The sequence below is a fragment of the Chaetodon trifascialis genome, chromosome 14, assembly GCF_039877785.1.
Source record: "Chaetodon trifascialis isolate fChaTrf1 chromosome 14, fChaTrf1.hap1, whole genome shotgun sequence".
Classification (NCBI taxonomy): Eukaryota; Metazoa; Chordata; class Actinopteri; order Chaetodontiformes; family Chaetodontidae; genus Chaetodon; species Chaetodon trifascialis.
Window position 1 is genome coordinate 1,836,268 of NC_092069.1, and position 24,649 is coordinate 1,860,916.

General features: G+C 40.8%; 3 protein-coding genes across 8 annotated transcripts in view; 2 read left to right on the forward strand and 1 right to left on the reverse strand.

Moving 5' to 3' along the window:
- rin3 (Ras and Rab interactor 3) overlaps positions 1 to 14,529 on the forward strand; it is a 27,418-nt gene extending 12,889 nt beyond the window's left edge. Inside the window, exons 9-15 of one of the 2 annotated variants that reach the window (XM_070979302.1) lie at positions 1,093 to 1,214; positions 1,392 to 1,578; positions 10,101 to 10,232; positions 11,213 to 11,379; positions 11,726 to 11,840; positions 13,600 to 13,861; positions 14,046 to 14,529. In XM_070979302.1, coding sequence (XP_070835403.1) covers positions 1,093 to 1,214; positions 1,392 to 1,578; positions 10,101 to 10,232; positions 11,213 to 11,379; positions 11,726 to 11,840; positions 13,600 to 13,861; positions 14,046 to 14,085 — 1,025 coding nt within the window. In that variant the 3' untranslated portion in view covers positions 14,086 to 14,529. Of the gene's footprint in view, positions 1 to 1,092; positions 1,215 to 1,391; positions 1,579 to 10,100; positions 10,233 to 11,212; positions 11,380 to 11,725; positions 11,841 to 13,599 lie in introns of both variants that reach the window. The other variant, XM_070979303.1, reaches the window with a different exon arrangement.
- The window catches only part of tedc1 (tubulin epsilon and delta complex 1), a 27,570-nt gene continuing 13,283 nt past the window's right edge, over positions 10,363 to 24,649 (reverse strand). For 2 of the 5 annotated variants that reach the window (XM_070979312.1, XM_070979310.1), the window contains one exon: positions 21,185 to 23,037. In XM_070979312.1, coding sequence (XP_070835413.1) covers positions 22,801 to 23,037 — 237 coding nt within the window. In that variant the 3' untranslated portion in view covers positions 21,185 to 22,800. Of the gene's footprint in view, positions 11,372 to 21,184; positions 23,107 to 24,649 lie in introns of those variants that run through there. The other 3 variants (XM_070979311.1, XM_070979309.1, XR_011603037.1) reach the window with 2 other exon arrangements.
- Positions 20,224 to 22,312, forward strand: pth2 (parathyroid hormone 2). Its single transcript, XM_070979316.1, has 3 exons — positions 20,224 to 20,327; positions 20,543 to 20,719; positions 21,870 to 22,312. The coding sequence occupies exons 1-3, from the start codon at positions 20,224 to 20,226 to the stop codon at positions 22,045 to 22,047; spliced, it is 459 nt and encodes a 152-aa protein (XP_070835417.1). The 3' UTR covers positions 22,048 to 22,312.

Consider the following 24,649-nt stretch of genomic DNA (forward strand, 5'->3'; position numbering starts at 1 on the left):
CAGAGGTTGTCTCTTGAAAATAGACGTATGACTGCTGCCAGCATTGCTGCATAGGTTAAAGGGGTTGGGGGTCAGTCTGTCAGTGCTCAGACCATATGCCGCGCACTTTATCAAATTGGTCTGCATGGCTGTTGTCCTCTTCCAAAAGAAGAAGCCTCTTCCAAAGATGAGCCCGCAAACAGTTTGCTGAAGACAAGCAGACTAAGGACATGGATTACTGGAACGTCCTGTGGTCTGATGAGACCAAGATAAACTTATTTAGTTCAGATTGTGTCAAGCGTGTGTGGTGGCAACCAGGTGAGGAGTACAAAGACAAGTGTGTCTTGCCTACAGTCAAGCATGGTGGTGGGAGTGTCATACTTTGGGGCTGCATGAGTGCTGCCAGCTGTGGGGAGCTACAGTTCATTGAGGGAACCATGAATGCCAACATGTACTGTGACATAGTGAGACAGAGCATCATCCCCTCCCTTCAGAAACTGGGCCACAGGGCAGTATTCCAACATGTTAACGACCCTGAACACACCTCCAAGATGACCAGTGCCTTGCTAAAGAAACTGAGGGTAAAGGTGATGGACTGGCCAAGCATGTCTCCAGACCTAAACCCTATTGAGTATCTGTGGGGCATCCTCATATGGAAGGTGGAGGAGCACAAGGTCATCATCCACTAGTTCTGTGATGTCATCAGGGAGGAGTGGAAGAGGATTCCAGTGGTAACCTGTGATGCTCTGGTGAACTCTATGCCCGAGAGTTAAGGCAGTTCTGGAAAATAATAGTGGCCACACATAATATTGACACTTTGGCACAATTTGGCCATTTTCACTTAGGGGTGTGCTCACTTTTGTTGCCAGCGGTTTAGACATTAATGGCTGTGTATTGAGTTATTTTGAGGGCCCAGCAAATTTACACTGTTATACAAGCTGTACACTGACTACTTTACATTGTATCAAAGTGGCATATCTTCAGTGTTGTCCCATGATAAGATATAATCAAATATTAACAAAAATGTGAGGGGTGTACTCATTTTTGTGAGATATTGTATATGCCAGAAAATAAGTAAGATATTAAACTCTGTATGAATGTGTGTGCCTATAGAGAGCATAGTAGAAGCTGCCCTGTGTAAGAGTGTACTGAAGCCACTGAGGGAGCCAATTTACCTGAGTCTGGAGAAACTGCACACTAATGACAACAGCTTGAAACAACTGGCACAGAACCAGGTAGGATATTAGCACTTTTGTAATGGCACAACTAATAAGAGAAGAACAAGTGGAAGTAGTAGCATGTCAGCCATTACTCTAAACTGCAAGAGACCACACACAGAGCTGTACAATACATTTATATTCACACGCATAATAACAGCAGTAGGAGCTGTGATGCTAATGTTGTTGTGTCAGTCTGTCGTCCTAGGCAGCACCACCACAGCTTTAGGAATAACCACTGCTGTCCCTGAGGCCTCTGCCATGGAGAAGATCAGCATCAAACTGAACAACCTCCATCTGGAGTATTCTCCACAGAAAAAGATCGAGCTGCTACTGAAGGCCTGCAAGATCATCTATGAGTCCATGTCTGTCAGCAATCCAGGTCAGAGCCTTCCACAATCCTTTAACCTCTGACCCCTAATGCTGTTTGAATACAACTTTTTTTTTTTTTTTAAGAAAAGTAAAACAAGTTAGTAAGTCAGCTTTTCAGGCTTCCTCAGGTGTCTGAGTTTTTGGCCTCATAGTGAGCATAACTATTAGAGTCCTCTGGCTGACTTCCCCACACATGAATAATAATAAAATAATACAGCTTTTTAAGTTTTAGCGGTCGTAATGATTCACTTTATGATAATACAATAAAGGATTTATTTCAGAAAAAAAGTATTCATTGTTCAACAGCGGTTTCTTTTATAATGATTGTCTATGGGAAATACACTTTTTTGGGCCATTGGGCATCACATAAACTGCAGTTCCTATGTTATGTTTTTTGGACATGTTTGATCATGACAGATGACAGGCAGACATGAAACAAGGAGCGAGAGAGGGGTATGACATGCAACAAAGGTCACCAGCTTGAATCAAGTTGCAACCATCTGGCCATGCTCCATAAATTGCATTTCCAATTGTGGCCACTATTTCAAAGTCAGGTCAATGCTGTTCCTGGGGCCTTGTGGTGGTCCCATTCGACTCTTTGTCAGTCAGGTCATCCAATGATGATGTCATGTCTCTAAAGCAACTGACTCAAGAAAATCTTAGGAAATTAAGGAAAATTCAATGTGCTGTTAAGCTCCAATTGCCGACTGTGGCCACTTGGTGCTCTTTCAGAGGCTTGTCCACCCTGACAATAATCAAATTCTGAGGATGGCAATTTGTTCTTAACATTTCTCAAGTGCTCATATTTAAAAAAAACACTACACATTGGATCAAAACATATCTATCTGCTGTTTTTACACCATGTCTAGGTGTGAGTGTGTGTATAGACTAGAAAAACGCTATATAAATGGAGTCCATTTACCATTTGCAGACCATCTAACAATATATCAAGTACAAACTCAAATTTAAACAGATTACATGCCATGAATAGGTGTACTGCATAAACTTGTCCAGCTGAAATCAGTGTGTTTCCTTTCTGCAGTTTACTGTCAGTATATACACAAAAATATAAATGCAACACTTTTTTTTTCATGAGCTGAACTCAAAGATCTAAAACGTTTTATATATACACAAAAAAAACATTTCTCTCAAATATTGTTCACAAATCTGTCTAAATCTGTGTTAGTGAGCACCGAGATAATCCATCCCACCTCACAGATGTAGCATATCAAGATGCTGATTAGACAGCATGAATATTGCACAGGTGTGCCTTAGGCTGGCCACAATTAAAAGCCACTCTGAAATGTGCAGTTTTGCTTTATTGGGGGGGTCTGGAAGGGTCAAAAAACCAGTCAGTATCTGGTGTGACCACCATTTGCCTCACACGGTGCAACACATCTCCTTCACATAGAGTTGATCAGGTTGTTGATTGTGGTCTGTGGAATGTTAGTCCACTCCTCTTCAATGGCTGTGCAAAGTTGCTGAATATTGGCAGGAACTGGAACATGCTGTCGTATACGCCGATCCAGAGCATCCCAAACATGCTCAATGGGTGACATGTCCAGTGAGTATGCTGGCCATGCAAGAACTGGGATGTTTTCAACTTCCTGGAATTGAGTACAGATCCTTGCAACATGGGGCCATGCATTATCAGGCTGCAACATGAGGTGATGATCGTGGATGAATGGCACAACAATGGGCCTCAGGATCTTGTCACGGTATCTCTGTGCATTCAAAATGGCATCAATAAAATGCACCTGTGTTCGTTGTCCATAACATATGCCTGCCCATACCATAACCCCACCGCCACCATGGGCCACTCGATCCACAACGTTGACATCAGCAAACCACTCACCCACACGACGCCACACACGCTGTCTGCCATCTGCCTTGATCAGTGAAAACCAGGATTCATCTATGAAGAAAACACCTCTCCAACGTGCCAGACGCCATTGAATGTGAGCATTTGCCCACTCAAGTCGGTTGCAACAACAAACTGCAGTCAGGTCAAGACCCCGATGAGGACAACGAGAATGCAGATGAGCATCCTTGAGATGGTTTCTGACAGTTTGTGCAGAAATTCTTTGGTTATGCAAACCGATTGTTGCAGCAGCTGTCTGGGTGGCTGGTCTCAGACAGTCTTTGAGGTGAACATGCTGGATGTGGAGGTCCTGGGCTCGTGTGGTTACATGTGGTCTGCGGTTGTGAGGCCAGTTGGATGTACTGCCAAATAGTCTGAAATGCCTTTGGAGATGGCTTATGGTAGAGAAATGAACATTCAATTCACAGGCAACAGTTCTGGTGGACATTCCTGCAGTCGGCATGCCAATTGCACGCTCCCTCAAAACTTGCGACAACTGTGGCATTGTGCTGTGTGATAAAACTGAACATTTTCCGATGGCTAGCTGAAGGCCGTGTCCTCGCAGAGCTCCCGCTCCCATCCCACTTTTTTCGGCTTAAAGTGTGGTTTCCAGCCTCAAGTTTTATGACATGGCGTCTAAAGCCGGCAGACAGTCTCAGAGAGAAAAATCAATGAGACAAAAGCAAATTCAGCAGAAAATTACAGACCATGTGCCGCGGCTAGTAATGGCATCGCCAACTCTGTCAGAAGAAGGTAACGTTACGGCCGACACTGGTCTAAGGTCTAAGAGATATGCGGAGCCTATCTTCAATGCATTTGTGTTCCCTGCTGCTACAGAGGATAACCCACACCCAGAGTTAGACCTGGATGCTGTGTTGGGAAAGTCTGATGAACACTTTGTCACCAAACATAACGCCATCCATCAGCATGCCTGTTTTCACAAGCAGACTCAGAGAGCTGGTGAGCCAGTGGAAGCTTTTGTGTGGAGCCTGTACGAGCTCGCACAACACTGTGAGTTTGGCAACGGCAAGGATGAGCAGATCCGGGACCGGATCATCATAGGGATAACTGATAGAGAGGTTTTTTCAAAAGCTACAACTTGAAGCGGATTTGACGCTGGAAAGAGCCACCCAGCTCGCATGACAGAGTGAAACAGGTTAAACGACAGAGCACGGAGCTTGTGGAAAGCAGAGCGAATGAGGTAAGACACAAATGGTATGGCAACGAGAGGTGGAGCCAAGATAAATCACAACACTCGCAGGGACAGAGTGAGGATAAACAGAGCTGCCACCAGTGCAACAGGATGCATGGTAAAAATGAAAATTGCCCTGCTCGCAACAAAAAAATGTAGAAAGTGCAACAAGGTAGGCCATTTCGAAGTGGTATGCAAAACTAAAATGATAAAAGAAGTCAAGACAGACACAGTGGCACATTCAGATGAGGATTCATTTTTCATTGGAGGACTTTTGCTTGGAGCTGTGACTGAATCAAATCCAACTGTCACTGAGGAGCCTGACTCAGACACTGATTGGAATGTTAAGCTATTGGTGAACGACAGCCCAGTGGACTTTAAAATTGATACTCGGACGGACACTACTGTGGTGACAGAGGCAACGTTCAACAGGTTAAAGCAGAGGCCCAGGCTGATTTGTTCTAGGCCACCAGTGGACAGCCGGGGAGGCACAGGCGTCAGGTGTGAAATTTCGACACTGGATCACAGTCATTAAAGGACAATACGCAAGTAACTTACTGGGCAAGGCTGTGGCAAAATGCATGGGACTGGTTACAAGAGTTCATGCACTTACCAGTAACCTGACAGAGGAGGTATTTGGAGAAAAAGGACTACTGAAGTCACCACACCCACAGACTGGTGCGCACCAATGATGCCGGCTCCTAAATGTAACAAAGACGAGGTCGGGGTGTGTGTCGATCTAAAATGGCTGAATAGGGGACTAAAGCGGGAGTGCTACATCCTACCCACATTGGACAATATAACACCCAAGCTGGCTGGCGCCAAGGTTTTTTCTACCTTAGATGCCTCAAGTGGGTTCTGGCAGATTCCATTCGATCCGAGCGCCAGGCCTCAAACTCAGCAGAGCCAATTGCCACTTTGGCAAAACGGAACTGCAGTTCTTCAGGCACATCAGAAGCGGCAATGGTATAAAACCGGACAACAGCGAGGTGGACAGCATCGCCAAAATGCCTAGCCTCTCAAATGTTGAGCAGCTTCCTCAGGTGCTTGGACTGATAAACTATGTGGGAAAATTCCTACCAGGCCTGTCCACCACACTACACCCCATCACCAACCTACTCAAAAGGGAGAGTGCATGGATCTGGGGTGAGCCTCAGGAGCAGGCCTTCAACAAAGCTAAAACTATGCTCATGACCGCAATAGCACTCAGCTACTATGATGCAGGCCAACCAGTGGTGGTCAGCGCAGACGGCAGCAGCTGCTGCAGAACCACGACGGTGAGCTGCGGCCTGTCGCCTTCTGTTCCCGAACTCTCACGGACAGTGAAAAAAGATACTCACAGATTGAGAAAGAGTGCATGGTGAGTGTGTGGGCCTGCAAGCGCTTTGCCCGTTACATCCAAGGTATGGGCTGTGTACGTCTTCAAACAGACCATAAGCCTTTAGTGCCACTAATCAATACATATGACCTTGACAAGGCCCCACTGAGGTGTCAGAGACTGCTCTTGCGCCTCATGCAGTTCAACATTTCTACCAAGCATGTTCCTGGAAAACAGCTGGTGGTGGCTGACATGCTCTTGAGGCTTCCACTGTATGGAGATGGCCAGTCGGACACTGAAGGTGATCTCTTATCAGAAAAGGATGGCCTCAGAGAATTGCAGTTTTCACCACTGTAAGGATTTCACGCAGCCAGGGCTTGCCTTTCAGAATCAGATGGTCTAGTGCTGTATCAAGATCGTATCGTGATCCCCACAGCACTTAGAACTGATGTCCTAAACCAGCTGCAGGAAGGCCATCAGGGATTAACCAAGTGTCGTGAGTGAGCAAGGTCGACAGTTTGGTGGCCCAGCATTGGAGCTCAAATCACACAGAAAGTGAAAGCATGTGGCTTCTGCAGGGAGCATAATCCTACACAGAGACGTGAACCACTGGTAACGACTCCCCGACCCAGTGGTCCCTGGCAAAGGATTGCGGCTGACCTGTGCGAGCTGGAGGGCAAAAGCTACCTTATTGTGGTGGACTATTTTTCCAGAGACATTGAAATTGCTTCCCTCACTACTACTACAAGCAGGCAGGATATTGGCAAGCTGAAACACATGTTTACAAGATGGGTAATTCCACTGGAGCTGGTCAGTGACAATGCAACACAGTTCTCATCAGTGGAGTTCCAGGACTTTAAACAGAGATATGGTTTCACACACAAAACGTCCAGTCCCCATTATCCACAGGGGAATGGGGCAGCTGAACACATCCTCAAACAGCTAAACACATCCTCAAACAGCCTGACCCCTGTGTAGCCCTGATATGTTATCGTTTGACACCAATCACTGCAACAGGAGCAAGCCCAACCCAGCCGATGACAGGATGACAAATCCACACCAGAGAGACGCCGCAGCAAAAGAACTTTACAGATTCCTCTACAACCACAGACATTCAGTTCATCTGCTCCTGGAGCTGCGCCCCAGTGTCAGGGTGAAGCTCGATGGGGACAAGGGCTGGACAACACCTGCCAAGGTTGTTGGCAAGTCTATGGAGCCGAGATCCTACTTGGTGGAAATGGACAATGGCACAGTGACTCGACGCAAAAGACAGCACCTTCAGGCTGTTCCTGAGTCAGTCCACCCAGCTGAGCAACAACAGCATGCCGGTCCCAACCCACCACAGCTGGACTGCAGTTTTCCAACTACAGCAGTCGTTACTCCACAGATGCTATCTCCAAGCAAGTCATCTGCAGGTCCCACCCTAGGGTCTCCTCTCCAGTCTGAGACTCCCGGGAGAGTGACTTAAAGGGGCCAAGAGATTAAACTGTCCCTCATATTTAGAGACTGAAAAGTGATTGACACTTAAACTTATCCTTATTGGGTCTGTATTTGTTTTGTTTTGGTTTTTTTTACAGGAACCCGTGACAGAGGACTTTAGTGGGGTTCAAGATATTTACATTTGATTTGATGGTGTTCAGTGTTCATTTAAAGTACTTGTATTGAGTTAGATGAAAAAAAAAAATAGGAAAAACCGTGCATAAGTTATGCTGTCAGGTAAAAACCGTTTATTTTCTGTTAGTGCCAAGTACTATATGCACTTGTGCCAGTAATGCACCTTAAAGTGTTTGTTTTCTTCGGAAAAGAAGAATTGGCTGTTGGCCACTTGAGGTTACCGTAGTCGGGGGGGGTCACGTCATTGTTTTAGGCTAGCAGTCAGAGAGTTCACATGTGCTGTACGCATATAAATGGTAATAAACCAGTTGTGAGGAAAACCAACCTGCGTCTTCCCTCATAATATGACAGCTACCATAAGTATATTTTGTGATGGGTGCTTAACTTTTACCAGGTGCCCCCTCTATAACATGAGCATGATTATTTTCTTGCTCCATTTAATTTTCCATGCGCGTTTTCAGTACTTTGAGGGAGGCTAGATGCTCTCGTTCAATCCTGTAAACTGACTTGCTGTTGAACTAACCCATGTCTGGGTAGTCCCCTGTTTTAAAATATGGACAATGTTATATTTTCTGTTGTGGTTTCTGTTATAAGATGAGTCCAATCGACAGCTATTTTATTCAATGCTAAATATCAGGACCCTTTTTTTCCCTCTGTATTCCTGAGAGAACTTTTCTGTTGTTCAACTTAAAGGTGCATTTACTCTCTCATATCAGGCTGGGTGCTTAGTGAATTTGATAGAGTCTTGGGTATCTTTGGCTCTGATCACTCTAGGTTATACCCATCTGTTCGGTTCTGTAATTTAAAGGTGCTATGTAGGATCTAACCAGAGTGGGAACGGGTAAAATTCACTGCAGGGATGGGAGTGGGGGCTTTGGGGGAGGTAATTTTTGTTTTTGCTTTTTATTTTTCCCCTTGCTCTCTCCATAGAGATGACCTCCTTTGGTGTCATGTCTTCTTGTAATACCCTAAGGGTGTTTTTCTGTTGCTTTTCTAGTTTTAAGACCTTTTTGCCAAATTTTGTTCTGTTTTCTCTTTGGGGTCAGGGTGTGTTTTTTGTTTGTCCGTCGTTTGGAGATGGCTTTTTCTCACGACAGCACTACTATTTTTTCCTGCCAATTTTCTGTTGTCATAGGCAGCATACATCTGTGGACGTATATCTTGCAGATTAGGAATTAACGTCTCATTTTGGATTAGTATCACTAAACCGGTAACATGGAATGTGAAGGGAGTCAACAATGTAGTGAAAAGGCGTAAAATTCAGTGCTTAAAAAAGAGGGGACACAAATTGCCTTTTTACAGGAGACCCACTTATCTGACCTTGAGCATTTGAAATTGAGAACAGATTCGGTGGGGCAAGTTTTCTACTCTACTTTTAGCTCCAAAAGCAGAGGCGTGGCAATCTTGTTACATAAAAGGCTACCATTTACATTAGAAAAATGCACAAAAGATTCTGAAGGGAGATATGTCATAATTTCAGGCAATACATTTGAGGCCACATTTTACTCCAAGCTGTTGGCAGACTTATCCTCTAATATATCAACGTTTGTGATTGTAAGTGGCGATCTAAACACTTGCTTAGACCCAGAGTGGGACCACAGCCCCTCTAAATGCACACGCCCATCTAGGATGGCAGTAGCCACTAAGGAGCTTTACATTTATTTGAATTTATTTAACGTTTGGAGGATGCTGAACCCAAAAGAGAAGGACAGCGGACAGCCCAGTACCTTAATACTTCCTATCCCAAGATCTTTCCCCTCTGTATTAAATACAAGAAGGAAATATGGTCTTATATGAACTGCATTTTGCACTGTTCTGTCATATTTAATTTTTGGGAAAAAGTTTCTCAGGAAATAAACATTATGTTTGATAAAGAAATACAAATGAATCCTGGTTTATTCTTATTGAATCTTTCAGGTGAAGAACCTGCCCTGTCAAATGTTCAGCTTAAACTCTTACACAAGCTTCTGTTTGCAAGACGCTGTATTCTGTTCCAGTGGATGAGACCCTACTACTAATCAGTGGTTAGGTGAAATTTTAAAAATTCTGCCGATGGAACGCTTGAGCTCAGTCCTAAAACAGAATGAAAGGACTCACTATGCTGTCTTCCCTTTCCTGTCATGTGAGTTTTGTTCCACGTGTCATGAAAAATTCAATCAAATATTATTAAAGAAAAAAAAGAAAAAAAAAAGAACATTTTAGAGTGGCCCCTTGTTGTGGGCAGCCTAAGGCACACCTGTGCAATATTCATGCTGTCTAATCAGCATCTTGATATGCCACACCTGTGAGGTGGGATGGATTATCTCAGCAAAGGAGAAGTGCTCACTAACACAGATTGAGACAGATTTGTAAACAATATTTGAGACAAATGGAACTTTTGTGTATATAGAAAATGTTTCAGATCTTTGAGTTCAACTCATGAAAAATGGGAGCAAAAACAAAAGTGTTGCGTATATATTTTTGTTCAGTATATATATGTGCTTGCGTGTGTGTGTGTGTGTGTGTGTGTGTGTGTGTGTGTGTGTGTGTGTGTGTATATCTGTTTAGGGAGAGCCCATGGCGCTGATGACTTCCTGCCCGTAATGATGTACGTCCTGGCTAGATCCAATCTGTCCAACCTGCAGCTGGATGTTGAATATATGATGGAGTTGATGGACCCATCATTAGCACTAGGAGAGGGTATACACACATACGCACACTTACACATACATATACTTTATATATACAGTATATATACACACTGTAAGGGAAATTCTCCGTGTTGCTTGTTAAGAGTTGCTAATTCTCTAAAGAATTACAGACTCGGTGTGATGAATCAGGTCTCTTTAATACATGCAGCATGGAGGGAAGACTCACAGTGTTCTCTGTAGATCTCCACAATGTCTTGGCTTTTATACTTTTCAACAAAACAGGACAGATAGCTATCACACGCACACCTGGTAATCATAAATCTTTCCTTCAAAAACAAAGACCATTTTAGGGTTTATACTATACCATAAACTCCTCAGGTACAGTGAATTGTACCTTAACTTTCACCCTCTATCCTGTGTCCCTCATTGAATGTCCTTTCTTTCTCCTCTCAGTGACAGAGGGCCATAAAGAATTTTACAATTCATAGACTGATTCCCAGGCTTAGTAAGTCATCTAATTCCTACAACACATATGCAGTTTTAACCCAGTAAATACTGAAACAGTTCTACCTGTTGATGTATTCATGTGTTTATCACAGTATTACCTCTGCCAAAGAGGTTATATTTTCAGTTTGGTTTGTTTGTTGGTTTGTCAATATGACTACAGAAAAACTACTTGCCAGGTTTTCATAAAACCAGGTGGAATAGGCCAAGGAAGAACCACTTTGAGTGTTGGAGATGGATACACAAAGTATTTTTAACTTTTCACTACAATGGCAAGATTGTGAGGTTACACAAACTTCATACCGAAAGAAGTCATTGTCAGCACTTCAGGACAGTGGTCTCATGGGAGAACTGGTGCAAGTAATGTAACATGTAACATTGCCACAATTATAAATATATCCAGACATACAGTATAGTTGTCTCACAGATTTGCATATCATAGAAGAGTGGACTATCAGACTTGGCAGAGGTCTTTGCTCTCCAAATCCAGACTAGTTGATAATAACCTTGTGTGTCTGTGTGTAGGTTCCTATTATTTGACCACCACCTACGGGGCTCTGGAGCACATTAAGACTTTTGACCAGCAGAGGTCAGCAACACGGCAGCTCAGCAGAGAAGTTCAGGACTCCATCCACCGCTGGGAGAGACGACGCACTCTCAACCGGGAGCGTATGGCCCAAGGATCTGTTCGGGTACACACACATACAAAACTTTATCAACAATGTCACGCTGTGTCTTGAAAGGTCAAGAGTGACTCACATTGAGGTTAATCAGAGCTGCCATTCCTAGTATGTACTATGGCTCAAAGCACAATATGCTTAAAAGGCAGTATTCATTAACAAATATGTATAAATGAACAAAGAGGAAAACACATTGATAGGTGTACAATCTATAGTGCTTATATTTGGAAAAAAGGAAAAGTGATAACACAACTGTTAAAGTGTCTGTGAACATTTACACAGACTGCATAGAGAAACAAGCTGAGATGAGTCCATACAGTTATCATTGTGCAGCTTTTTGTCTATGTGTGTCGTATAGGACTTCCTGACAGTGTGCTGTCCCGAGATTGGAATCAACCCAAAAACTCTGGGTGTCCTCCCCACTACGACAATCCAACAGCTCACTGAACAGTGTGCTGCACGCTTTGAACAAGGTAAATGTCTGAAAGATACTGTCACACATTTGTTTTATTTTCCACCATTAACAATGGTATTACTCTCAAATTCAGACTATTTTAAAAAGGTACTCCAGCAATTAAATCATGCACTTCCATAAAGTTGGGGAAGTTGGATGACACAGATTTCAAAAAATATTCAGGGAGGCTGTGGCTCATGAGGTAGAGCGGTCCACCTATCAGGAGGTCGGTGGTTCAATCTCTGGCCTCGGCAGTCCACGCCAAAGTATCTTTGGGCAAGATACTGAACCCCTGAAACTGCCCCGTTGCTGTGCCATCGGTGTGTGAATTCATATGTATGTTGCTTTGGATAACAATGGCTGCCAAAATGACTAATTGTAATTATAATTCCACATCGATCCAAAAGAGGATGTCATTTTCTGACTTTTAGTCCCTAGTATGGCTAGTATGGCCAGCCATATGACTGGATCCTTTATTACATTACATTACATTATCAGGGTTATTTTCTCAGACTTGACAAGGCTGCACAGAGGATTATTTTAGTAGCACTTCCGAAATTCAGATAATTGGTGTAGTGCCCCTTTAATTTTTTAAGCAAACTTTAAGGAAAAACAATGAATGGAAGAATATTATCCATCCATCCATTTTCTATACAGCCTATTCCTTTTGGGGTTGCGGGGGGGCTGGAGCGTGTCCCAGCTGTCAATGGGCGAGAGGCGGGGTACACCCTGGACCGGTCGCCAGTTGATCGCAGGGCAACACTCAAGACAAACAACCATTCACACTCACACCTAGGGGCAATTTTTGAGTCACAAATTCACCTAATGAGCATGTTTTTGGTCTGTGGGAGGAAGCCGCAGTACCCGGAGAGAACCCACGCATGCACGGGAAGAACATGCAAATTTCGCACAGAAAGGCCCTGCCCGGGGATCAAACAGGAAACCTGATTGCTGTGAGACACGCAGACTACCTGCTGCGCCACCGTGCTACCCAATCTCAAGGCAATGTTAGAAGATATAAATAACACAGCCTAGAACAGCAGCCTTGATAAAAGTAAAATTAATAATTAATAACTGGAGTACTAACTACGACAACTTTAACTTAAACATTTTGGGAAATACACTTTTTCGTGTAGTGTGGCATGAGAACACTAGTAAGTACAGGGCTGGAGTAAGGTGACATGGCTAGCCTAGCTTAAGACTGGAAGCAAGGGGAAAACAGCTAGCCTGGCTCTGTTTAATTTTCTAAAAATCACCTAAGGTCACAAAATGAATACACTGTATCTAATTTGTTTAATCTGTGTACAAACAGAAATGTGAAAATGAGAATTTGTTGATTCAGAAGTTATGCAATGGAACTATTTCTTGATAAGGAACATTCGGCTACAGTGACTGTGCACAGATTTCTCGAGTCTAATCATCATAGCATGGTTGCTATGTTTTGGTCATATTTGTACAGCAACCTTTAAAAAAATTCCTTGTATGTGCACAAATGCTTACAGAGCACAGCACAGAGCTTCTTCTAAAGTGACATGTGTACAAATAAAACCAAAATATATAAATGTAAATTTGTGAGCTTTAGAGGTGCTTATAGGTATATTTCTGAACCAGCCAGGCTAACTATTTTCCCCTGCTTCCAGTCTTAGTGTTAATCACATCCTTACTTCAGTACTTAACACTGAGAAGATTAATATGGGGTTACTGTGGCACTAATATTATACCATCACCACATTATTATTATTGTCAGGGTAATATGTCTCCTTGTTCCTTTCCCTCAGGCTCCTATATGCTTAGTGTGTATATGGATGGTGTTCACCGGCCCCTGGCCCCTGCAGAGCTGGCTGTCAGTGTTAAGAACAGCTGTCAACCTGGAGCCTACTGCTTTGTCTATCACCTTATCGACCAACATAACAACCAGCCCAGCCGCACCTGTCCCACTGACCCACCCCCAGCTCCACCTGCAGAGAGCTTTTTCCCAGCTGACATAGCAGTTATCAACACTGTGGAGCCAGAGGCAGAAGAGCAGAGTCTGATTAGCCTGTAACTACTCCCATATCACAGTGGCAGCAAATATAGCGTTATGGTTACTACATCACTATAGTGACTGTATTAACAAATTGCTGATTCAAAAGAAGAGGGGAGCAAAATTTAGGAAAGTGCTTAAATCTCAGGTCCCACTAGAAATATTAATCCAGTTGAAACTGATGTGGACTTGTGCATGCAGGTCTGATGCCAGGAAAGGGAGCAGTGACCAACTAAAATGAGACAACAAAAAGATGAAAGACAGATTTTGCTTTGCAACATGGGGTCTGGAACCTCAGGGACTGCAGGAGGATATGGTTTTGTACAATGTAAAAACACCTGCAATTCTAACATATGACGGTGTTTATAATATTTATAATCTATGATACTTAATGTGACTATGAGACCTGTGTTTCAAATAGTTGAAGACTATAAATTACTGATTACTTGATTCAGGATTATACTAGCAGGATGGATCTGTAATATCTATATTTCAGTACAAAAGTCCACAGCAGTAAGATCAACGTTGTTTTTCTAAAACATTTGTTTTAAGTGGTGGAAAGTTCTATGTGGCAATTGTTATTCAAAGCACAATTAAAGTAGCAGCTGTTTGGACCAAAAGTTTCATTTTGATTCCAAAACCTGATTCTCATTGTATTGTAAATAAACTAGCTTTTACATTTTGGCATTGTTGCTTCTTGTTTAAGTTGGCATTTCAAAACTAGGGGTTGCAAGGCTTAACAATGTTTGGACAGAATATATGAATCTCAAAAGAGGGTCACTCATCAAATAATACTTCATGATTAACAAATGCTTTATAAATGTTAAACCCATTAATAGGAACAACCTTTGGGTTGCCAGGTTGTGAAAACTCCCCATGACTGATTGGACTGTATAACCACTAACTGTACCTTTTGAAAAAGGGCTGCAAAGACCCATCCATCCATCCATTTTCTATGCCAATGCCCTTTCGGGGTAGTGGGGGGGCCGGAGCCTATCTCGGCTGTCAACCGGCGAGAGGCGGGGTACACCCTGGACCGGTCGCCAGCTGATTGCAGGGCACATACACACAACCATTCACACTCACACACACACCTAGGGGCAATTTAGAGTCACCAATCAACCTAATGAGCATGTTTTTGGTCTGTGGGAGGAAGCTGGAGTGCCCGGAGAGAACCCACGCATGCACAGGAAGAACATGCAAACTTCACACAGAAAGGCCCGACCCGGGAATCGAACAGGAAACCTGATTGCTGTGAGACACGCAGACTACCTGCTGCGCCACCGTGCTACCCAATCTCAAGGCAATGTTAGAAGATATAAATAACACAGCCTAGAACAGCAGCCTTGATAAAAGTAAAATTAATAATTAATAACTGGAGTACTAACTACGACAACTTTAACTTAAACATTTTGGGGACAATGACATTTCAGGAGTTATATCCCATCCAACCTTTACAAAGAGTGCCTTCTTAGAGACAAAAAAAGGTCGCAACTAAGATTGTTCTCTTTTGGTGATGTAAAATAAAAAATGGAAGGAAGCAAAGCCACAATTATTTATTTTTCTTTCGTCTACACAGGACACATCTGTGTGGACTTAAAGCTGTTGGACATGCGACATGAGTATGTTGAGTATGTTGTTCACAATCTGTTGACATGAAATTGACTAAGGAGAAAGACATGAGGCTTTTTACTTGTATATAATGTATATTTGTATATGCATATGAATGCAGATACATTTTTAAAAAGCTAAAACAAAGCTAAATCAGCCTTACACAATAGCCAATGGGTTTCGAGATTGCCTTTTAGCTAATGCATTTCGTCCCTTTTGTGTTCCACACAGGCTGTTTGCCTACATGCAACCAAAGTTTGCTCAGACATGATTGCACAATACTACTCAGACTACAAACAAAACCCAGAACACTTCTGTTACCAAACTCTTGTCCCTTGCCAACAGGTTCTTCTTTCATATCCATTATCTGCATGTAGAGATTACATATATCAAAACAAGAATGTGTATTCATGAATTCAGCTCTCTGTGAAAGTAAAGGACACCACATTCATCATCATCTTTAGTGATGTTATCCAGGAAAGTGATTTTACATTTCCTTGACAATTTGTTTATCTGTGGTTGTGTCAGCTGAAGGTAGGACACTTGACAGACTAAATTGTGGATTATATACCAGCTAGACACCAACCAGCAAGTAACACCTACAGTGATCAGGAGGTGTAGAATCCATTTCCATTTCCAGTTCATGGACATACTTAAAGTACTTCGCAGATCTACAAAGAGTATCTGAAATTATGCAACATTCCAGCGGAAATGGGGTCTTTTTTTAAATAGCTTTGTCACAACTGACAGTTATGTCCCCTTCATTCAGCAATTGGCAAAGTGTGCAGAGGTGAGAAAGCATGTAAGATTTGAACTTCTTTCTCAAGCTCTCTTTATTCATTCTTTACCAAAAGAAAAAACGTCTGCTGCTGTTTGTGTGCACATACAACCAAGTGCAACACCATAATGCCTGCAAGGACTCAAAATGTGTGCTCTTCACATGAATGACGATTCATTGCGGTACAAAGCCACACAGAATTCCTGCAGAGAGATGTGGAATGCAACCAGAAACGGACTATAGTGGCAAGCTTCAAGTGTTGCCATTAAAACAAATGTAAACAGTTTAGTCTTTTTGACATAGATGACAGGTTGTACAAACTAGTTTGAAGTATACTAAACCTGTAACCCTGTGATGAAAACAGTTTTACTCACTGCACAGCCTTTTGAACCTGATTGCTCTCTACTTTACCTCGATCATATCGTATCTGTATCACGCAGCAATGGACAGCAAAAATGTTCCATGCTGAATTTAAAAAAACAAAATTAATTTTCCAAAAACCACCAAACACGGAATTTATCATTGGTTTGTCAACTGATGAACACATGTACAATGGCACAGATGGGAGTTGCCAGTATTTCTGATGAAAACCTAGGCAGAGGTGGTGTAGGCTTTGAGTGTAAAGCTTGTTATTCTCTGTAAAATCAGTGTGTTGCAGAGCCCTTGTTAAGACCAGCTGCTTCCTGGGCACAGGTCATTATTTCCAACAAGACCCATAACGAGAATCTTAAATGGTAACAAGCTTTTTGTATGCTAACAAACTCTGCAGAATCTCCACCATTTCACCTTTTGTCTTCCATTTCAGTCAGAATCCACACATATAAAATATTTCATGTCCCAAGGACAAAGTAGCAAATATATGCATGCAAAAGGACACATCCTTTTATTTTTTTTCCTATTTTTTATTTTTTAAACATTCTTAATAGCTAATGTTTGGAGATTGAGGTTTTCTTGATTCTGACACACTAACAAGGTGTCTTTATACAGTAGTGATGCCTGTCTCTTCAACAGAAAAGTCAGAGAACATTTACACAATCATAAACTGATTTGTCCAGGAAATGTTTACTATGCAATGCTGTCCTATCAAATCCAAGAATGCCTTTAATCTACAGATGTCTCACCCAGTTTTTCTTGAATAGAATGGTCATCTTATGAACATTAGCTGAAAGGATGATGACATAATGGAATTGTTCATTATTTTCATTTTCATTGTTCTGTCTACTTGATATACAAGCATTTAACACCTTTGTAGAATGACCTACAAGTGTATGTGCATTAGTTGTTCTTTGTTTTAAATCCCTCATTTTATTAAGTCATATAGCCCGCACTGCACTGACACAATTACCATGGAATTCTTAGCTACCAAATAGTGTTTACACTCCATATGCTCTTTCTCTCTCTATGAACTGACCAAAGTGGCATCTCCTCATATATTTCAAGTATACGTTTTGAAATGTTAAACACTGAGATGGTCTACTTTGATGGATTTGACAGCCCTCTAAACAGGTGATCAAATCAACTGCATTGTCATGATACATAACTTGCAGAATTCAAAACAAAATAAAGTACCAACTACATATGGGTGGCATGGGTGAGGAAGGTTTGATTGGGTGTCCACATGTAAAGTTTGTTATGTCCTCTCCAAATGTGTTGGTCTATAAATTACTACAGGTGATTGCATAGGAACCACAAGGAAAATGACTCAAACTCAGCTCCAGGAGTGGCAATGTCAGCTCACCACTTCAGCTACTACAGGATAGGTTGCCATGAAATTTTGACATTCATTGTTCCTGAAAAATGTACCCTACAGACACCAACTCTTCAGTTCCCCCTCTCTGGCTTTCAGCTCATTGTTATGGTTTTAGAGCCCTTCACTTTATTTTGATTCACTCTCACTGCTCTCATAGCATAGTTTTCAGCTGCAGCAGGGAGCTGCTTTCAGCAAAAAGATCTGAAAACTACTGTACACTACCTGCCCAGCAGCAAATGGCGACAGACAGTTAGCGACTAGCTGGTGAACATAGTGGAGCATTTAGCAGCTAATGAACTAGACATTACATTACCCTCAGGAAAGGGTGAAGGATGACTCAAACAGAGCTAAAAGTACAGTAAATATAGGACAAACATGACTCTAAATGAATGTTATATATATATATATACATATACACATGTGTGTGTGTGTGTGTGTGTGTATATATATGTATATATATATATATATATATATATATATATATATATATATATATATATATATATATATATATATATATATATTACACACACACACATATATATACACGTGTGTGTGTGTGTGTGTGTATACACACACATCCATACGTGTGTATATGCATATGTATGTGTATATATATGCATGTATATACATATATATGCATATATATATATACACACATGTGTATATGTGTGTGTATGTGTGTGTGTATACATACATACATACATACATACATACAGTATCATCAGTGTTGTGTTTGCAGTTTGTGTCCGTGTCCCCAAGTCAGTTATTGCAAATACATATAAATAACTCTTTTTTCCGTAAAGGAAAGGTGAGACAATAATGCCTTAGTTTTGGGGAAACATCCAGTGTTTGGTTAATCTGTCACAACTTGCACATACACACACAAGCACTATGACTTTCAGTAATAAGATGGTGGGCTTTCCACAACAGCACCATGACGAAGAGTCTTTGAAATGGGACACTAACAAGCTAACAGCACTTCCGTTAGGGCTGTCTTCCCGCACACTAATGTCAAACTTCATTTGATCTGGAGAAGGGTGTGTATGTTTGTGTATATGTGTGCGTGGGTTAGGGGGATGGTAGGTTAAAACATTCAAGTCCAGGGTATATAAGTAAGTACGACAAGAAACTGATTGTTTTCAACTGCAGTAGACCTTCATGCAGCCACATACAGAAGCAACCAGCAGTCCAAGTGCACAAAACAGAAATAAGTGGTAGATCCTAAGCAGCAACCAACAGAAAGTACCTGACTGCACTAAGTCATTTCTGTCACAGTGGTTACGGTTTACCCTGGAAAATTTCTCTGCTTGTCTAATGCCTGACCTTTAAGCTCTGAAGTCCAACCTTGAGAAGCTGCTTGCTGCTACAAACTTTTAACGGACAGAGGGACAGACGGACCAAAACGTCTACCTGAGAAGCAGGTAAGAAATCAACCAACTACCTGCCTAAAAAAATTCATAAATGCACTTGCATGAAACAAAATTTAGTTTAAGCTATGCTGCAAGTTAGTCTTAGTATTTTTCCAACTAGCTTTAGAATGCATCTGTATGAATTTTATTTGTTTTTGAAGAAGTAGAAAAAATATGCCTCATTGATTGTGACCATGATTAACAGAATTTAGCTCCAGCTGAGCACATACTTAACCTCAAAAACAGAAAACAGAAAGAGTTTTCCAAGGTTATTGGGTTTTGTTACTGACTCAGTGCACACAAGGGACAATTTTTGAGAAAAAATATCTTATTTGAGCTCTTGTGAGCTGTGTGGAACATACATACACAGTCTAAAAAGGTTCTTTACAGCAGCATGCAGAGTCGATGTCAAGGTGCCTCAACCATTTCTGAATCATTTTAGATCCCAAATATTCACATGAACCCGGCAGCTTCCAAGTTGTTAGGTGATCTTGGAGAGAGCTCCCTGCAGATTACACAGAAATTCTGATGTACTTTAAGTCTATTGTAGTTTATTTCAAATATACTATACGAGTGTCAAAATTGCTCTGATAATATTGAGAATCCTCTTTGTATATGCTGATATGAAAAATGTAAAAAGTTAGAAACAAGCCTTGCCATAGCCTTGAGGTATATTTTTCATTGTGAAAAACATATTGATATTCATTTATATTGACCGTTTGTTTTTGTTTACTTTATTGTTGATTAGTTTGAAGATTATATATACACAACTCAGTTAACATGTACTTGAATTACTGTAAAGGAAGCATCTTTTTTCCATTTTTTAGGATGTCTGAACCGCCTACTTTGCCTCGAATGTCCTTTCTGTGTCTATGCATTCTGGGTATGACCTTGGTGACATCTAGCTTCCCTCAGCCTGGACTACCTCTCAGGTCATTACTCACTAAATCTCATCAAGGCAGCACCAAACTATCACTGTTAATGGTAGAATGGTTTGGAGTGAATAACTGCCAAAATAACAGACCAATATAATCAAAAAATACCTCAAATACTTATTTTCTCCATAATACTCTACTTATTTTAATTCCTACATAATACAATTAAATATGTTTTCCAAGGAATCAAGTTTAATTTTATCTGATTCCAGAAGTCCTGATGATTCAGCGGAACCTCAACAAGATGACTATGTCCTCTTCCCCTCCATCTCTCTCCATGATTGGAGCATTCAAATGATGTCAGCCCCCAGCCTCAGAGCAGCAGCAGACAGCAAGGCAGGACTGATGAGGGAGGCATGGCTGTTTGCCCCAGAAAGGGCAGAGGCAAGGTAACTGCATTGTGAGGCAAAATTCTATTATTAAGTTCTTATTATTAAGTTAAGGACAACATGGATGTTGAATAGCAGCCACAACACTTACGTTCAGTGACACTGATATTTTATAACATGTTCCTCCCTGCCATTTGCAATATCAAAGGTAAGATATGGTTTGTATGTATGTCTAGATCTATATTTATACAAACAAAAGATATCTCTGGTTCTGTTCCTTTTTTAAAATAAACAGTCCATTGTGAGTCTGACAGTGTTAAAGGAGTGCAATGCACTTCAAAACAAAAAAAGCCCTAAAATCTTGCAACATTTTACATATATCTACAAAGTGAACAGTTTATTGTAACATTTTTTTCATGTAAATGTTTTTTACATGAAGGTCAAGATAAAACTATTATGTATTTTCTGACCTAACAGTAAGGATTTGAAGTGTGGAAAAATAAATGATTTTTATTTTATTTTTTTGTGATTTGGGTGAGCTGGGTGGGCTGACCCTTCAAATATAGTTTCATATTTTGAAAAAATCAAGTCAAGACAAATCTGTGTGATAAGTATAAAGCTAGAACGAGGCAATGGTTATCTGACTAGAAAAGACTAGAAACAAAGTACTAGAAATAGGTAATCTAGCTCTGTCCAAAGGTCACAAATTCCACTATTAAATTCAACAATTAACACATTATATGTTGTTATTTAACCTGCACAAAAACAAGTATAAAAAACAATAGGTTGTGGTTTCACAGGAGGTCATGTGTATTATTATTTATTGTCAGGGGTGAAAGCCAGACTATCCATATCTTCCCGTTTCCAGTCTTTATGCTAGGCTTGGCTAACTGGCTGCAGCTTCATATTTAAACAAGCAGAATTGATATTTTCATCCAATTCCAGGAAAGAAAACAAATATATCTTATCAAAAATGTTAAACTATTCCTTTAAACAAGTAAACTCACAGGAAATTTGGGGCCTTAGCATGCTGTCAGCAGCCATACCAAATCAAGCAATGCATCTTAAATAGACTATATTTTCAAATTTGTCAAATACGATTCAGGAAAAAAACAAAAAAAAAAACAAAAAAAAAAACCACCGATAGTATACCTATTAGTGTTGGAGCCTCTGGTACCTGGATTTTTTGTGTGTATCTGTGTATCTCTAGCATGGAGACGGCGTGGCCGGCTGAATTGTCATCTCAGGGTTCTGGCACAGTGAAGAGGAACATGGTAGTGGCTGATGATGCTGCCTTCAGAGAAAAGAGTAAACTCCTCACCTCCATGGAGAGACAAAAGTGGCTTAACTCCTACATGCAGAAACTACTGGTGGTTAACTCTTCATGATCCTGCCAAAAAAGCCTGTACGGATACTCAGTCTCTGGGTAACTGCTCAGCTGGAGACTTGAACATAATGTGGACATTAACATCTACTGTTCAAAACTGTAATTAAGTTATTGATTTCCCACCACATGGTTCAATTAATGATGCAGAAACAGGTTTTCATTGTTGAACAATACATACACCTAAAGCGAATTTGCTGGTCCTGTTGAAAATAATTTGGTATTATTGAATTTGATACATAAATAAAGATGCAAATTATGCTTTTGACAACTGCAGCTTTTGTTTGATTTCATGAACACTGTATAGATTTAATGACAACTGAATTTAAATAGTGCTGTTATTCTAATCATCTATCAGTATCTTCTACATAATTTAACTTCAGCCAAAAGCAGGATGTGTTTGTATTAGTTATGTAAATGTCTGTGAAGGTCCATTAACACATTTCAGAGGCACGTTCAGCACATTTAGACATATGTACCTGGTCTACAACATTAAATTAGTTGTACTAAGTATTGGGAGATGCCATTGTTTGCTTTCTTTATAAGGGTGAGATAAGAATATTGGTGGCAATCTCACATGCTAAGTAAAAAAATAAATAAATAAATCTGCCTACCATCAGTCTTAAACCTGTAACCTGTTGGTTTAATGTGCAAGAACTATTTCTATTTCTGAATTGATACACCAGCTTCCTGAATATCAGACCACTTCCATTAAATAATAGTCATATTCCATGCTGATGTCATAAACAAAAAAAGTCTATGGTGGTATCAACACCAGTTCGTCCAGCCTGCCAACCATCTCCTGTAGCTGCATCCTACTGGCCAGTCTCTGCCCGTCCCTCCTCTCCAGTAGCAGAGCCTCTGTCTGAAGAAGCACCTGCACAGCATGAGATGATGGGAGCTCATATGGATCCTGAGCCCCACCGTGGAGCCCCTCTGCTGGGTCCCTGCTGTATTTGACAGGCCTCACAGTCTGGAGCCTGGCTGGGGAGGCCTGGGGGAGGGAAGGTAGGGATGGGAGACAGGAGAGAAGAGGAGGGAGAGAGGTGTTTTCTGGTCCTCCCTGCAATGTATTACAAAATGTTAATATTGAACTTTCTCTCTTCATATTTTCCTATTTGCCATGAAAACTCAATACTTTCTTTTGTTGATGACCAAAAAGGTGTCTGTAACATTTAATACTGAAAAGTAAAAAGTAAAGTACTAAAGCTAAGCCAGACCAAATATGTGGTCAGATTTGTACTCTTATTTACTTATCTTTTAATCAGACAGTTCCTGCTTTAAATCAAACCTTTTGTTTTTGACTATTCTATTCAGGTAAAATCAATGCACAGCAGTGGTAACATAATGTTACTGTACTATGCCAGAAATGATAGCTAATTTCACACCTAGTGCCACCAAACATCAAGCAAATAATCAGTTGCTTATATCTAAAGCAGGATATTGTATCTATCACACTGTACACTAAACCACCCTGAAACAATAATGGAAAATGTTTAATGACATTTTGTGTATTAACAACATTAATTGAACTTTCCTTAATATTTATTGTCTAAAACTTACAGCAAATCATTTAAAGAACTTGATTTTAGTACTGCCAGTGACACATTTATTCATTACTTTCCAACTAAGATTTTAGTAAAATGACAGTAAAATTAAATGAATGACAGAGACGTTATTGTGTTCATATCAAAATGTCACTATCAAGTCAGTGCATATAAATGCTTCATGAATGATACCCAATATGTGCAAGTGTTTCTCAACAAATAAAGGAATAAAGGAATTGTTCCACATTTTGCTAAGTACATATAAGGTTTTGCTTTCTTTGCGAGTGAGATGAGAGAATTGATACCACTCATGTCAATGTGTTGCAATTTATTTATAAATTTTTCCACATGCATGGGAGCTTAAACTACTCACATTAGTGGATTTAGAGCAGTGAGAACAGTGACCCACACATACGAGCTAGCATGGGGAAGTGGTATTACAATCGACAGCAGAGCTTGAATGGATGTGAGAGTTTACATATTTGTCTGAAGAAAGTTAATGGGGTTTCAGAAAAGATATCATTCAAAGAAGGCTCATTTCATAGGACATGCCAATATTTAAGTATTGGTAGTTGTATTTGTACAGATGGTGATTTGAACAGTTCAAAAGCAAACTCTTTAGAAAGTTTAGCATTTGCTCACAGCTCTCTGATAGGCTGAACCTATGTATGTAAAAGAATATCCTCTGATGTTGAAGCATTCCTTGAGTTCAGGGGCTTTTGACTGGAAACCATCAGTACTTACTACAGTTTCAATGTTGCCTGTAAAACTGTCCTGGAAGATAAGGTTCCTTGAGTGATTACTGTCTGCTCTTGGGAGTGTGTTTTTACTGAGCTATTACTATTTTTTTGAACACAGTAGTGCTGAATGAATAGCTAAACTGTTGTTTGTCAACAAAATGTTTGGGCACTTAACTTCCTAACTAAAATCACATATTGTGGGCTAGACATTTCTGTTTGTGTACAAATGAAAGAAACAGTTCTCCACAAAGTTTATTAAAGTCTGATCAAAACCATGAAGCAATGACCTCTGTAGGAATGAACCCCTTCAATATGTGTT